The 15,145-nt window shown below is 35.6% G+C and overlaps 1 protein-coding gene across 6 annotated transcripts in view; it reads left to right on the top strand.

Moving 5' to 3' along the window:
* The window catches only part of plcb3 (phospholipase C, beta 3 (phosphatidylinositol-specific)), a 95,603-nt gene that overhangs the window by 68,220 nt on the left and 12,238 nt on the right, over positions 1–15,145 (top strand). For all 6 annotated transcript variants that reach the window (XR_012382240.1, XR_012382239.1, XR_012382238.1 and 3 more), the window contains 19 exon segments: positions 74–158; positions 380–527; positions 1,341–1,442; positions 1,603–1,682; positions 1,765–1,861; positions 4,627–4,711; positions 8,207–8,331; positions 8,437–8,591; positions 8,757–8,918; positions 9,044–9,143; positions 9,242–9,346; positions 10,397–10,491; positions 10,942–11,074; positions 11,264–11,299; positions 13,277–13,386; positions 13,970–14,079; positions 14,170–14,329; positions 14,425–14,501; positions 14,585–14,665. Coding sequence is in view for 2 of the 6 variants with exons in the window: in XM_005166533.6 (XP_005166590.1) it covers positions 74–158; positions 380–527; positions 1,341–1,442; positions 1,603–1,682; positions 1,765–1,861; positions 4,627–4,711; positions 8,207–8,331; positions 8,437–8,591; positions 8,757–8,918; positions 9,044–9,143; positions 9,242–9,346; positions 10,397–10,491; positions 10,942–11,074; positions 11,264–11,299; positions 13,277–13,386; positions 13,970–14,079; positions 14,170–14,329; positions 14,425–14,501; positions 14,585–14,665 (2,046 nt within the window). In the remaining 4 variants the exon portion in view is untranslated.

Genomic DNA, 15,145 nt, shown 5'->3' with positions numbered 1-15,145 from the left:
AGTTTGATTATGTGGTTAATGCGTGTTGTTTTGCCATTGTGTATATCTTACCTTGGTTGTTGTTTTCTTTTAGAGCAAAGCAGCAGGCTAAAATGGCTGAATATTGTCGCTCAATGTTTGGGGATGCGCTGCTCATTGACCCACTGGACAAATATCCGGTGGGTTGTTCATCACCATAAAACCAAATTTATCAAACTTTAGTTGTCAGAAGTTTAAGACAATCTATCAATGTAAGTATGTAAGGAGCATGATGTCCAATGAACTTGATAGTTTGCGCAAAAATATAAAATGACAGATTGATCATAACCCAGAGTAAGTAATAATTGAAAATGACAGATTGATTTGGCCTTTATCATTGAGAGATCATGTTGTTTTTCAGCTGGTTCCTGGTCAACAACTCCCAAGCCCCCAGGAGCTGTTGGGGAAGATCTTGATCAAGAACAAGAAGAAACATCACCACAGGGCCTCTAACGGTGGGAGCATCCGACGCAAGGATGGGACAGATGAACAGTCTTCACCTTTGAATGGTGTGTGTACACATGCAAGCATACCAAAATATAACCTAATCTGCTCCAGCACAGAAGTGACTGTGATTTCAATGATCACAAAATGCATCAAAACAAATGTGATGATTATTTAAATGTTTATAGCAACTTGAGAACACGCATCATACTGTGTATCTATATATGATTTGGATGTGTGCATATAGAAATTAAGTTTGCACATTGAGGTACTAGCCAAGACATGAGCACAATGGTCAAACACTTTAGTTGAGCGTGTTTACAAGGAAAAATGAAAAAAACGGTAACTGTAATCTGTGTGAATGGCTTGTTAGAATGCACATCAGTGTTTCCTACATCAGCAGATCATGTTGTGTGTTGTTGGACAGGGCAACCTGTGATGTCCAATTAGTGTATTAGGCCCTCAAGAGCCAATTCCTATAATGAATCAAGCTTCTGATGCTGATGTGATTTTTATTCTAACAGCATTCTCACTCACTGAACAGTGAACAATTCCGTCACAGTTAACTGCCTTGTGTGTTTTTAACTACCTTTCCGCTTCTGCTCTTTTGTGATGAAGCATTTTTAAATCATGAATTATTCTTGTGGGCCATTTTATTCTGCATCTCCCTCAAATGGACACGATTATGCAGTTATTTCATAAACACATCATTTACATGTACTCAACCTCATGTAATTCCAAACCAGTGTGATTCAAATCCAAATGTATTGAGCTCTTTTTGGGGTAAATGAGAATATAAATGTATACATCGTCCTTTTTTTTTCATTTTCCCATTTCATTTTCCATTAAAACCCATTCATTATGAGATTTGTGTTTAGATTGTCCATTGTCTGATGGGGATGTGGGCCAGCTCATGTCCAATGGGGGTGAGAAGCTTGCAGAGAGGATGGCCAAAGACCATGATAACAGCAAATCTATTGGTGGGTTTGTGCCTAGATGACATGAGGTCTCAGCCTTCAGGATGGAGAATGGTGTCAATTAGGCACTAGTATGGCAGTTCACAGATAATGTATTTATAGTGTGTTTAAAACCTTTGTGTCTTTGTGTGTGTGTGTATTATGTTTTAATATTGCTTTATAGATCGGGGAGATGGTGAGAGTGATGAGGAGGAGGAAGAGGAACCCATTCCAGATCCAAAGAAACACAACAACACTGATGAGGTAGATTTTGTTCCACTCTACGGTTCCCTTTTCTACTCTATCCTCATTCTGTGCGTGTTTTTGACCCATCTCTCTTTTTCAGGGTACTGCATATAGTGAGGTGAATGCCACAGAGGAGATGTCCACATTGGTCAACTACATAGAACCAGTCAAATTCAAGTCTTTTGAGGTGGCAGCCAGTGAGTAATGATGCTTTTAACATCATTTTTATAACTCAGTGTGTCCGCTCTTAAGTCGGCTTTTAAGTCAATCTTAAAATGTCTTAAATTACAAAAAAATAAATAATAATTTATGTCTCAAAAAGTCTTAAACCAGTGGTTACCAACCTTTTTTTGCCTGAGACCTCCTTTTTCTCCGTTGAGGGAATAATCAGTAAACAGTATTTTTAATACTATATCTAGATATTTATTCATTCATTCAATTTCTTTTAGGCTTAAACGCTTGACCAATCTGGCGTCGATACAGCGGAATGCACCACCAACTTATTCAGCATGTTTTATTTAATGGGTTGTGACTTATTCCAGCCACAACCCATCTCTGGGAAACATCCACACACTCGTTCACACTCATACACTACAAACAATTTAGCTTACCCCATTCACCTGTACAGCATGTCTTTGGACTGTGAAAACCAGAGCACCCGGAGGAAACCCTTGCGAACGCAGGGAGAACATGCAAACTCTACACAGAAACGCCAACTGACCCAGCTAAGGCTCGAACCAGTGACCTTCTTACTGTGAGGCGACAGCCATACCTACTGCGCCACTGCATCGCCCTATATCTAAATATCTTTATAAACAAAAAAATAGCCTAATATTTCCCAGAGATGGGTTGCAGCTGGAAGTGCATCTGCTGCGTGAAACTTGCTGGATAAGTTGGCAGTTCATTCCGCTGTGGCAACCCTGGATTAATAAAGAAACTATGCCGAAAAGAAAATGAATGAATGGATAATAACCTAATGTAAAATATAAAGCAAAACATCAGTAAGCCATTTGTAACTGAAAAACATAAGCCTTTGGCCTTTAAATTGACCCTATTTTAAATTTATTAACAAAAATATCAGTATTCACACTGGTTTATATGGGAAAAAAAGATTATACGCTATTACTATTGCTACTTGCATGTTATTTGTTATGCTCTATCAATTAGTGTGAGGATTGCTGCGAGGCGAATTAGTGAGACTCTATCTTTTTTGTGGAGAACAGATTACAAAATTGTTCATTTTTGGTCAGCTAGGGCAGTGGTCCCCAACCTTTTTATCTCCACACACCGGTCAATGCTTGACAATTTTACTGCAGGAGGTTGGGGGTGTTTTGTTGGTTGCTATGCGACCATCAACCGTTTCCTCATAGGATAACAAACTGACAAAACATTGCTGTCACTCTCTGATACAAGTTTTATTTATGAAGAAAAGTAAAAAGGACTGCTGTGTTTGTGTGTTCTGTGTTTGTCTGAGAAAATGAGTTTTACCGAAATGTGAATATTCCATACAAGCTGAAGCTGATCGGTCAATCCTTGTCAGTTGAAGCGCGGTGCGCTTGCAGCTCGGGGTTCATTTGTGCGAGTGCGTCACGCCGCTCGTAGACGCAAGCTGCTCACCTCCATTGGAAACAACAAACTTGTGCAAACTCTAGAAATACGCAATATGCGAGTGCCCCCTAAAAGGCCACCGTCATTTGCAATCTCCATCAGTTGATCATCTTGATCTACACAGCCATGGTTGATTCACCTGATTTGTTGACAAATGGGTGGCGGATCTATTTCTTGGCAGTTCGTGGGTCCTTTACTGGGCCTTTTCCCTTAGCAAAGAAACATTCTAAAGACGTCTGTTTCTTACTTATTTTGCTGCTTGTGGGTCAAATTTTGCCTTGATGTAACCAATAGAATACAGTCATTTTTCAAATTGAAAGAATTTTCAAAATAAAAGATCATTCAGACTCGGATAATAAATAAAATGGAAATAATAAATGATTTCTTGTGTGGCCCGGTACTAATTGATCCACGGACCGGTGGTTAAGGACCACTGAGCTAGGGGATAAAATGGACTAAGGCAACATGATCATTCTCCTAACTGTCCACTGCTAAGATTTTTTAACAACCCCCTTGTTGGGAACCACTATCTTAAACTACAAAAAGGAAAGTTTTAGGCCTTAAAAAGTCTTAAATTCACTAAAATATTGTGTTGTAGCTCTTAGGTCTTCATTTTGCTTTGTACAAGTAAAGCTACTCAATCGGGCCAGCATCCATTCAGTCACCAACAATAAATAAACCCTTATTTTCTTTCTTTTTTTTTCATTGCAAGGAGATATAATTCACAATAGCTATTAGACATAGTAGCAAATTCCTCATAAAACAAAACAAAAACTAATATCATTTCTCATGATAAAAAAAAAAAAACTTGATTTGGTCTAAAATTTCGTTTTTAATGGCCTTAAAATTGTCTTAAAAAATCTAAAATTTGACTGGATGAAAACTGGAAAATCCCTGATAACTACGCTTTGTATTCTAATTCAGCTGTATTGCTAAAGCTGGGTCAAAATTGTCCATTTTATGTAATGGTTGGAACACATATGAGATGTTATGTACAGGAATGTCTTTCCCACCATTAAGCATATTTAATTACAAACCTAGACAAGATTTTTAAGATGTTATGGTTTTATGCCCACTTGATTTTTTTTAAAATGTATCCCCATGAAGAGTTTTAGGCTATGTATCAAACATTTTAACTAAAACATCATATCTAATAATTTTAATGTACATTTTTGTAGATTTTGAATAAACTCTTAATGAAATATGAAGTTGTTATTGAAGTTTTTATTACGTAATGCTTTTATGTTGATCTTGCCAGGAAATAGCCGTAAGTTGCTGATGTGACAACAAATAAGTAAACAAACAAACATACAGGAATGCTGAATTTAACGTTGATCTCTCTCTCTTATTTTAGAGAGGAAAAAGTTCTTTGAGATGTCATCTTTTGTGGAGACCAAAGGCATGGACACATTGAAAAATTCTCCCACCGAGTTTGTTGAGTATCCTTCATCTGCCACTGTCAGTAGTAGATAATGATATACTGTATGACTCAGTCCAGAATTGTGGGTACATTTTGAGCAATTTCCTTGATAATATAACAAATGTAAACTGATTCGTTATGGAAAATAAGCCCACATTTTTAAATGTGATTGGGAGCATTTGCTTCTGTTATTAATTGTTGTTTAAATGATTATAAAACTTTATATGCCAATAACAGAGTAGACATTTTCCACCCTTTTGTGTTTAGCTCAAAATGCTAACCTCAACCAAACAAATGTGCATTTTTATCTTATTGTTTTTAATAAGTGAATGAAAAATTCTCCACGAGTTGCATGTTCTCCTCCTTTTAGTGTGGGTTTTCACCGGTGCTCCGTTTTTTATTTTGACATGCGGCATAGGTAAATTGAATAAGTGTGCATGTAAGATTGTATGGGTGTTTCACATTACTGAGTTGCAGCTAGAAGGGCATCTGCTGGATAAAAAATATGCTGGATAAGTTGGTGTTTCATTCTGCTGTGGCGACCCTTGATGAATAAAGGGACTAAGCCAAAGGAAAATTAATAATAAATGAATGAAGGAATGAGAAATTCACAATAACAGAGACAAATAATTAATCTATTATTGGTGTATCCTAAATATTTTGTACAAATGGAATAGAGAAGAATAAACAACATGCCTTAGTGCCTTGCAGAGTGTCTTACCAGAGGAAGTGAAATCACTTGGAGCAAGTCTTTTAGTCAGTGCTTTAAAAATTTTCATGCCCTTCTATAACTGATGTAAAACAGTCGACCAGATCTTCGGTAGAGACACAAGTAGTATGCATTTATAACTGAAATGATAAATAATACAGAAATAGACATTTTTTGGAAATGTTTATTTAAATAAGTACACACAAAAAATGAAAGGCTTATTTTATGCAGCTGAATGTAAGATTCAGGAGGCAGAGACAATAAAAAATGTAGCTTATATTTCCAAGACAAAATGTAATGAAATATTTTTGTAGAGATACAGTAAATGGATATCCTTAGTGATGTTGTTCAAAATGATTTCATTTAATGTTTTGTGTTTGATAGAATAAGGGGCGGTTTATCTTAGTGATGCAAAATGTATTCGGAATTCTAAAATCACCCATACGCAGAGTCCCAATTCGCCAACATGCCATGTACTAAAAAAATAGAATTTAAATACTTAATGTACTGTACTTTACATAAACTGCATGTTTTGGGAAATTTTAAAACATCTTATAAGGTTCTTATTTGAATGTATTCTTTAATGCATGTAGTAGAACATGTGCAACTAAAAACAGGATTGCCTTTTTTGGGTGATTGTTTAATTGTTATAAATCTGTAAATATTTAGTTGTTCTTGCCATTTTGTATTTTTTATGCTTTTTTACTTGTATTTGGAGTGCTGATCTGGGGTGCGATTCCAAACAATGACGTAACTCGCGGCTGAACTATCATAGTACGATGCATCGTTTGGGAAAATGATGTAGTGACGAGTTTTTCCCAAAAACCCTTAGTTTCTCTGTCAATCAATCATTTGAACCACATTAGTTACAATGTAAAACGCCCTTAATGATGCTCTAAATGGGGTGGAATAACTACTTCTTTAGAAAAGAACCCTTCTTTTTGCAAATTATATTTTTTTACATGCATTAAAAAAATAATAATTCAATATTAGTATTGGTAAAAACAAACATTCGTTTTCCATATTATTGAAATATATGTAAATGGCAGTTATAGAGCCTATGTTTCCTTTTAAAATATTATTGAGAACATTACATATTTTATTCTGAAACATAAAGAGCTCTTTTATGACTGTCCATGCGCAGTGCACAAAACGCAGGGTGCAAACGCTTTCAGGGCGTGTCAAAATACATTTTTGCTAATTTAAGGATGGGAAAATCCACTTTGCGCCGTGGCGCATAGTCTAAAAGGGTTGAGTTTATTTTCCTAATGAGTTATAGGTGTGTTTTGAGAATAAACCAATTAGAGTCTCATCTCCCATTCCCTTTAAGAGCCAGCTTTGTCACGCCATAAGCGCATTCGCTATTTAGAGGATGCAAAGTAAGTCTAAGTGGAAAAAATGAGCATTTCACTAGGAAACAGTTAACAGTTAGAGTTTTTTTTTTAACAGAAAACTGTTAAACAGAGCATCTACTACGTGAGAATGAGAGATAATGGATCTACTTTCACTTTCGCTCTTGGATAGGGAAAGACATCAATTAGTCTATAAAAAATTCATTGCGTTTGTTTAGCGCAAATATTCATTTCAAAACTATTTCTAAATTCAGTTCTAATTTCCAGCAAACGAATAAATGAATAACATTAATGAAGTGTGCTCAAAATACTGAGTTATATCCTAAAACACATGCTGTGCCCCATATGGTCTAAAACCAGACAGGTGGGCAAATCTAAGCTTGTTTTTAATAAAACAAACATAAATATGGATATATTAAATAATACTGCTAATAATAATAACATTATACAAAAGCAAACTGTTATGAATGAACGGAAAAAGCCTCCCGAGATGAAGAAGACATAAAAGCAGTGATTTTTCATATTTTTGTAGACTAGAAAATAATGTTTTGTTATATTTTAATCATTTATATTTATATCCTACATCTATTCTTATTATATCCTATATATATCCTTAATATTTAATTTTTTTCATATGTAAAGATATTTGCCTGTTGCTCTCTTGTGCGTATTAAGCAGTGCGTAAGCGAGGCGCAACTCTGCGCCGGAGTTTATGCCGGGTTTGTTTTGGTCTAATAAAAAATCTGTTATAGTTTCTCAAAATAACAACGCGCCAGCAGTGCGCCTCAAAACGGCTTCCCTTTTAGACCAGAACGCCTATGGTGCACAAATGAGCGCTAATGCATTTGCTATTTAAACAGCGTATACAGCAGATACTTAATAAATAATCTACTATAATTGAAAAGCATTAACGTATGCTATGTTTTTTGTTTTCACAAGTTTTGGAGATGTAAAGTAAATTCCGCTAATAATAGATCAGCTATAGCTTTTGTCATGAGTCACGGCTGTGTTCAAAATTACATCAATGTTTTTAAAGTGTTCTGTGAAGGAAATACAATTGTAAACATAAAGATTGCTAAAACTGAACTGTAAAAATATGTTGAAAGCGAATTACACCTAATGGAGATGAACTTAATGCTTTTTTTAAAAAAATAAATCCAAATTTAATTGTTAGAATGTTCTAAACGAATAGGACATAGGGAGGATAACTGGGAATAGAACAAAGCCAGGTGCTATGTTTCTAACTACAGTACAGCTCTAGTTTGCGAATGTTAGTTGGAATGATGGATTTGGGAAATGCCAAATCAACGAACTATGTTTGTAATGACGGATCATGCAACCTTAGTTGGCTAACGATTGTTTTTGGAAACCCACTCCTGAATGTTTGATGTGTGTGCTTGCTGTGTCATGTTCAAGCAATGTTGTTCTTCCTAAGCAAAATGTTTGTATTTAGATATAATAAAAAGCAAATGAGTCGCATTTACCCCAAAGGGACTCGTGTGGACTCCAGCAACTATATGCCACAGCTTTTCTGGAACGTGGGCTGCCAGATGGTGGCACTAAACTTCCAAACCCTTGGTGAGACATGAACATAGCTGTTTTGTTCTTCATGGTTTGTCTTTAGCTGTTGTGCTTCATTTTTGCATAAGAATTCCTTAAAGTAGCTTTTACTCTGTTTCTCAGACCTGGCGATGCAGCTGAACATGGGGGTGTTTGAATACAATGGCCGCTGTGGCTATCTGCTGAAACCGGAGTTCATGAGACGCACTGACAAACACTTTGACCCCTTTACTACAGACATTGTGGATGGCATTGTAGCCAATACAGTTAAAGTCAAGGTATATTATTATTATTATTTATATTATTATTATTATTATTATTATTATTATTATTATAATTATATTTACTGTTTCAAACAACAGATGATGTGCGTTATTCTGCATTTTATATTTTCACATGTAAAATGTACAGTTTGATGACATCTAATTCCTTCACATACACAGATCATCTCAGGCCAGTTTCTAAATGATAAGAAGGTTGGTGTTTATGTGGAGGTGGACATGTTTGGGCTTCCTGCAGACACTAAAAGGAAATATCGAACAAAAACTTCAAACAACAACTCTCTGGACCCAGTCTGGGATGATGAAACCTTTGTGTTCAATAAGGTTTGAAACTAAAGTAATATTTTACCCAAAATTTGCAATTCTGTCATGCACAAGCTTATGTGTATTCTTATGTAAAATGAATTGCATTTTGAAAAAGTATGTAATTCATTTCATTCTCTGTCTAGGTGGTGTTACCTACGCTAGCATCTCTGAGAGTGGCGGTATATGAAGAAAACGGAAAGTTTATTGGTCATCGTATCTTGCCAGTGTCAGCGTTGCGCCCAGGTGCCTATACATGGCAGTAATCTCGCTAGTCTGATACAGTAACAAACGTCTACTTGCTTGCAATAACTGTTGTGTTCGGTTATATGTGTGTGTGATAGGATATCACTACATCTGTCTAAAGAATGAACTGAACCAACCACTCATGCTGCCTTCCCTGCTTGTGTACACTGAGGTACAGGACTACATTCCCAACGAGCACCAAGGTAGGCAAGGGATTTCAGGGATATCCAATACCATTTACATAACCTTCCCTCCTCCATCTGGCCTGCAACTGTCAACAAAAAATAACGAGATTCAGGCCCCTAAAACGTATGTTTTTTTAAATCACTATCATCATTGTCCAGTCGCATATCCACTTGTTAAGTTGTGACGTATGGATACTGTTTTTGGGTCCAAGCCGCTACTTATTTGAATTGAAAAAATATTTGTTTATGGTTTTAGTCCCATCACACATTAAAGTGTATTTTACATAAAATCATGTAAATCAACAGTCTTTGGACTTCATCACAAATACCAAAATTGTAACAAATTCTAAAAATGTAATCACTTTTTTGCCATCGGATATTAGGTATGGACATATATAATTGTGACCGTGATTTTTGAAAGTATTACAATGCTTTGTAAACGTTTATTATAACCATTTGATGAGTCTCCCCATACAGTTTGATTGAGTGCTCGGACCCGGAAGCCGCTTTGCATGACGTCACACTTAACAAGCAGATAATTATTTGTGTTTTTTATCCACCTGCAGGACTTTTAAAGTACTGATGAATCAATTTTGTAAGATGAATCAATTATGTCAGGTTTCCACTTTTTTTCATGTGTTTGAATATTAAATCAGCACTCCTATGAATTGTCAGTCGCTGCAATGCTTCTCTTAAGGCTTTCTATTAATAGGTTTTAAATTAAACAAGTTCTGTTGTGAAAATTGTTGAAGTGTAATGTTTTTAAATAAAACACAAAGATGTTGTGTGTATTTATTTTTTACTCATTAATATAAATAACCAGTTTATAAGACTTAATGGAAAATCTGAAGTTGATGAGTTGCAAAAGGTACTATATACTATATAATGCAATATTTGATAGGCTGCAGTGTGTCTTTTATTTCTTTTAAGTATTTGTGTAGAATAGCAGAATTGGGCAATTATAATGGCTCATAGATCATCCAGTGTGGGTTTCAAGCAAACAATTTTTTAGTATCAGGGTTTGATCACCTTTGATGGTTTACTTGTTTCTTCGTCTTTTTTGTGTAGAATATGCAGAGGCTCTAACAAACCCCATCAAGCATCTCTCTCTGCTGGCCCAGAGAGAAAGTCAGCTATTAGCACTTATGGAGGATCCCACTGAGGTGTGTGTCATCTTTTGTTTGTATGTGTGTTTTTATTTGCTGGACATTTATTTCCTTATAACAGAAGTGATTAAGGTGAGGGGTGAGGTTGTCAACTTCTGAATTTACAAACAATTTAAGAAATTCTGCTGCCTATAGTTATGTGAACCATATTATAGTGCCGGGTGATAAACAATTTACTGAAAATCTTCAAGTTCATAATATTTCATTAAGTTTTATAATTCTTTTTATACATTTTCTAATAATCTACCCTTCTCATACCTTTTTTGTACTAGGTGCTTTTTTGTTTGTTTGTTTTGCCGCTATAAAAGGGTCAAGTTCACATTTATTAAATCTACTTCCATTTGATAAATTATTTTCTTATTTCCTGTACTGTCATCTCACCATCTCGTCTTGTTGGTGTTTAGGCTGTTAAGTGAATGCACACTGCATATGTTTGTGTTGTTGCAGGGTGGGCCTACAAAACAGGAGGAAGGAGACGGGACTGACTCTAGCTGCGTGACCTCTGCTGACCCTATCTTCCCTCTGCCCTCATCTCCAACACTTCCTAGTGTACCAACTGACTTGAACCCTCCTCCATCAGGTTTGGACTAACCTTTCTTTTTCTTTGTTTTTTTTACACCTCTGTCATCCTCTTTCACTCTCTCTATCTCTCTTACTGTTTGCATTTGGATCATAATGTTGCAGTCTTGTTAGTTCTGTACTGTTGTCTAATCATGTCTGTGAATGTCATGCCCATTAAGTGACCTGTATGTTCATGTGTAATATATAGGCCAAAAAGAAGATCTAGTCAACAATGTCCTTAAAGGTAAGTCCATTATCATACACTCATATTCATCAGTCACTCCGTTGTGCAATACTGAGAAGTGATTAATAAACACACAACCATGGAACACTTAGGAATAAAAACATGTAATTAATGTGTTTTTTTTTTCAAATGCTTTTTAAATCAGCAGAAACAAAGCCACAGTTCAGGGCTTGGTGATATGGCAAAAAATAAATATTACTATAATTTTTTTCATATCAATCGATATCAATAATTATCACGATAAATGTTGAATTATTATATCTATCAATTTTAAAGGCTTTTCAGCATACCAATCCCTTTGTGCAGCTCATTTAACACATTTTGTGAAATGTTTGAGCTGTATGACGATATAAATTAAAAATAATAAACAAAAGATCAATCTTATTCATTTTTCAGCATCTACTATTCAAGTCTTCAACAACTAAATACAGAAATAATAAGTAAAACAGGTTTGGAACGAGTAAAAGTGAGTTAATGGTCACAGAATTTTCAGTTTTTGGTGAACTCTCCTTTTAATGGTGAAGATGGTGAATTTAGGGTGAGATACCCTTTAATATATTTTATTTAGACAGGTTAAAGATCATTTGATGATCTATTGATAACCGTTTAATCAATAGACCTTATCGATAACAGATTAAACATGGACATTTATAGGTTAAGTTATGCTTTGCGCTGTGAGATGCGTCCGTGCATTACATAATCAAGTGTGTGAACTTTACCTTATGGAGTCACCCTCTTAACATTGCATATTGCGGGATGCATAAAACCCTGTTACATGCAGATCTCGGTTATATCTGTGAGTTTTTCAACCAATTTTATCTGACACCAGTAGGCCAATGCAGACTCTCATTTTAAAAATCACGAATTCAGCAAGACATGCGGGAGCCTCTCCATTCAAACAATGAGTTTCTGAGTTCTCTCATCCTTCAGACCAAGTTTGTACCTCCACCGAAATCTAAGAATACTTTAAGTGCTGCAAATAGTTTGTAAGGAGTGTGCTGGTTAATTTAAACCGCTTGATTGAACTAATTAAATTCAAACTGTGAAAATGTTCAATGGATTGTTTTGGCACCGAAGCATATAAGCTGACTTGTTTTGAAGCGCTTCAACTTAGATGTCATTCATTCTTCATGTTTATGTTGTAGATCACTGACAACAACAAAAAATACATTAAAATTAAGATACAAATTATACCAAACAAAATTTGTTTTAAAAAGAACATTTTTCAAAGAAAAATATATATGATTTTGTTTGTGCCCATCTTGCACAACTGTTGTGTGGGTAGATGATGTTTCGCTCCAGACAACCGAATAGCTAACTATGTAGCTCCAGACTACTGAAGTTAAGTGACGATTCTGTCAGCAGTGTGTGTGACTGTGACCTTATTGTTATTTTTTTCTTACTCCTAGTGCAACTAACACTGAATGGCTGTAAACTTGTACTATGTGCGGCATCTGGAAGTGCAGGCTGCAAAATGCCTGTGCAGCGTTACATACTGTGTGTGTACTATTGAGCACTTTATCAAACTGTCGTTTTTGTTTTATCGAAAAAATGTATATCGAGATAATTATCGTAATTGAATTATTGCCCAGGCCTACTGTGAAGCCATGCAAACATCTGTTAAAGCCCAGAACAATTTTGGGTACCTCGTTACTATGTAACTACGGCTTTGAGTAGGAAACACTTCTCCATCTGAAAGCAGGTGCTGGAATTTAAAATGGCCTTTACTTATTCATGCAGCTATCCAGCTGCAAGTGTATCCAGTGTACATGTAAATGTGAATAGTGTGATAGCTGAGCCTGTTTCTGAAAGCACAGCATGTCAATCAGTGTTGGGTGCCCAAAAAGGCTAACTGTAAACCGTCCTTTACTGTTAATAATTAGTTCATTGTATGCCTCATGTTCTTACGCCCCTCCTAAATGGTTGAAAACCCCTGCTATAGATCATGCACAAACTGTCTGTTGTTGTGTTTTGCAGTAATCGAGCCTGAGTCTGTTGATGAGCTTAAACAACACAATTCCTACCTGAAGCTGCTGAAGAAGCAATGCAAGGAATTTAAGGAGCTGAGCAAGAAACATCTCAAAAAGGTTTGCATGTGCAATGTCACTTATATTATTTGTTATGCATGAAATTTTATGTCATGATAACATTAACCACAGATTTTAGACCCATAGATAGTTATATAAGATTTTTTTGTAAAATTTGAGTTAGCCTACTAGAGAAATTTTATGTTGGAGCGGGATCTGAGCAGTATAGGTCTACTGGTGAGTGTGAGAATAATGTTAACAGAGTGCTTGCTTTTTATGGGCAAAGAGAGTATTTTCTGAGTCTGCTGCATGCATTCATTATTTTATTTTCAGTTTTCAGTAGCAAAGCAAGAATATTGTTACATTATATTTGTTTTTTAAAAAGTTTTAACACTGAGCTAGTCCGTCACATAATAATAACTACTTAACAAAATGTATGTTTATTAAGGTCGGATAACTTGCTGGAGTATTATGGAATTGTAGTTATTGGATAGACATTCTTCATAACCATGTTTTAGAACATTCCAGGGAATCAGTTGCGACATTGCAAACTTGCATTAGAGCCTTGGTCTGACAAGTGGCACAGCAAATATTCTATATATCCATATCTGCTCTTACTTTGACGGAAATATGTATGTTTCAGATGTTGGCCCTCAGTAAGGAACAAAAGACTCTCTTTAATCAGCAGAGCTCGGAACTACAGAGGAAACGCAGTCAGATTGAGAAGCGTATACGCACAAGTCTAAAGAAAAAGTATTTAAATAGTGCTATTATTATTATTAATATTATTCATTTATTTATTATGCTAAATGTGTGTTTGCTTTTTGTGTGTGCTGTTTGCAGTGGATCAGAAGATTCTGTGCATAGGGAATTAAATGAGCTGGATCTGGAACTACAGAAACAAATGGAGCAGTTCAGAGAGGAGCACATGCAAAAGCTTCTTGTACTCAGACAAGGACAGCTTCAGATGGAGAAAGAAGTGAAACAGTTCCACCTCAAAGAGGTATAACACACCCAACAGTGCAAAGTGATTGCAGCTGCTCTGACAGCTTACTGCGAAAAATGCTGATTCTTCATGGCTTTGTGCTTCTGTCTCAGGCCAATCAGAAACTGAAGGATATTGCCATCGAATGCCAAGCAGCCCAGATCAAGAAACTCAAAGATGTGTGTGACAAGTAAGAACGTATTTATTTTATTTATTTTATTTATTTATTTTTCTGTGAGGACAAGTGCCAGAATTTCTTATTTCTGCTTGCAGAGAGAAAAAGGAGTTGCAGAAGATGCTGGATAGAAAGAGGCTAAACAGCATAGTTGAGGCCAGAAAAGCAGAAAAGGAGATGTGAGTTATTGTTTTTTATTTTTTTAAGGCTGTTGCAGTTTAGGGTTAAATTGTTAGTCTACCTAAAATTTTTAACTTAGTCCTCAATTTCCCATCATTTCTACTTTTTTTAGGAATGTAGAAAACATTCTCCTGATTGTATTGAATTTCAACTTATGAACAGAAAACCATCAGACATTTCTGATGGGTGACTTGCTTTCATTTTAAGAGCTAGTTGGATTCAGTTCAGTTGGTTTTTGGGAAACAAACAAGTGCTTTTTCTAGTGAGCATAGTCAATCCAAGAGAGAATAGCAATGCATTTTTAATATCTCAGTCAATGCAGAATCAAATTCTTGAATTCTTGAACTCTTGAATTCTTGTTTTTCACCATAGCTAAAACTACTACTACTACTACTTTTTTAATATGTTCTGTCTTAACCTAGGAATGTTTTGTATTAAAGTGGACTGAACTGAATGAGTATTGAACTCCTTTCTAATTG

This window comes from Danio rerio, chromosome 7 (genome assembly GCF_049306965.1).
Source record: "Danio rerio strain Tuebingen ecotype United States chromosome 7, GRCz12tu, whole genome shotgun sequence".
NCBI lineage: Eukaryota > Metazoa > Chordata > Actinopteri > Cypriniformes > Danionidae > Danio > Danio rerio.
The sequence above is the reverse complement of the archived record's forward strand: the minus strand, read 5'-3'. Positions and strand labels throughout refer to the sequence as shown.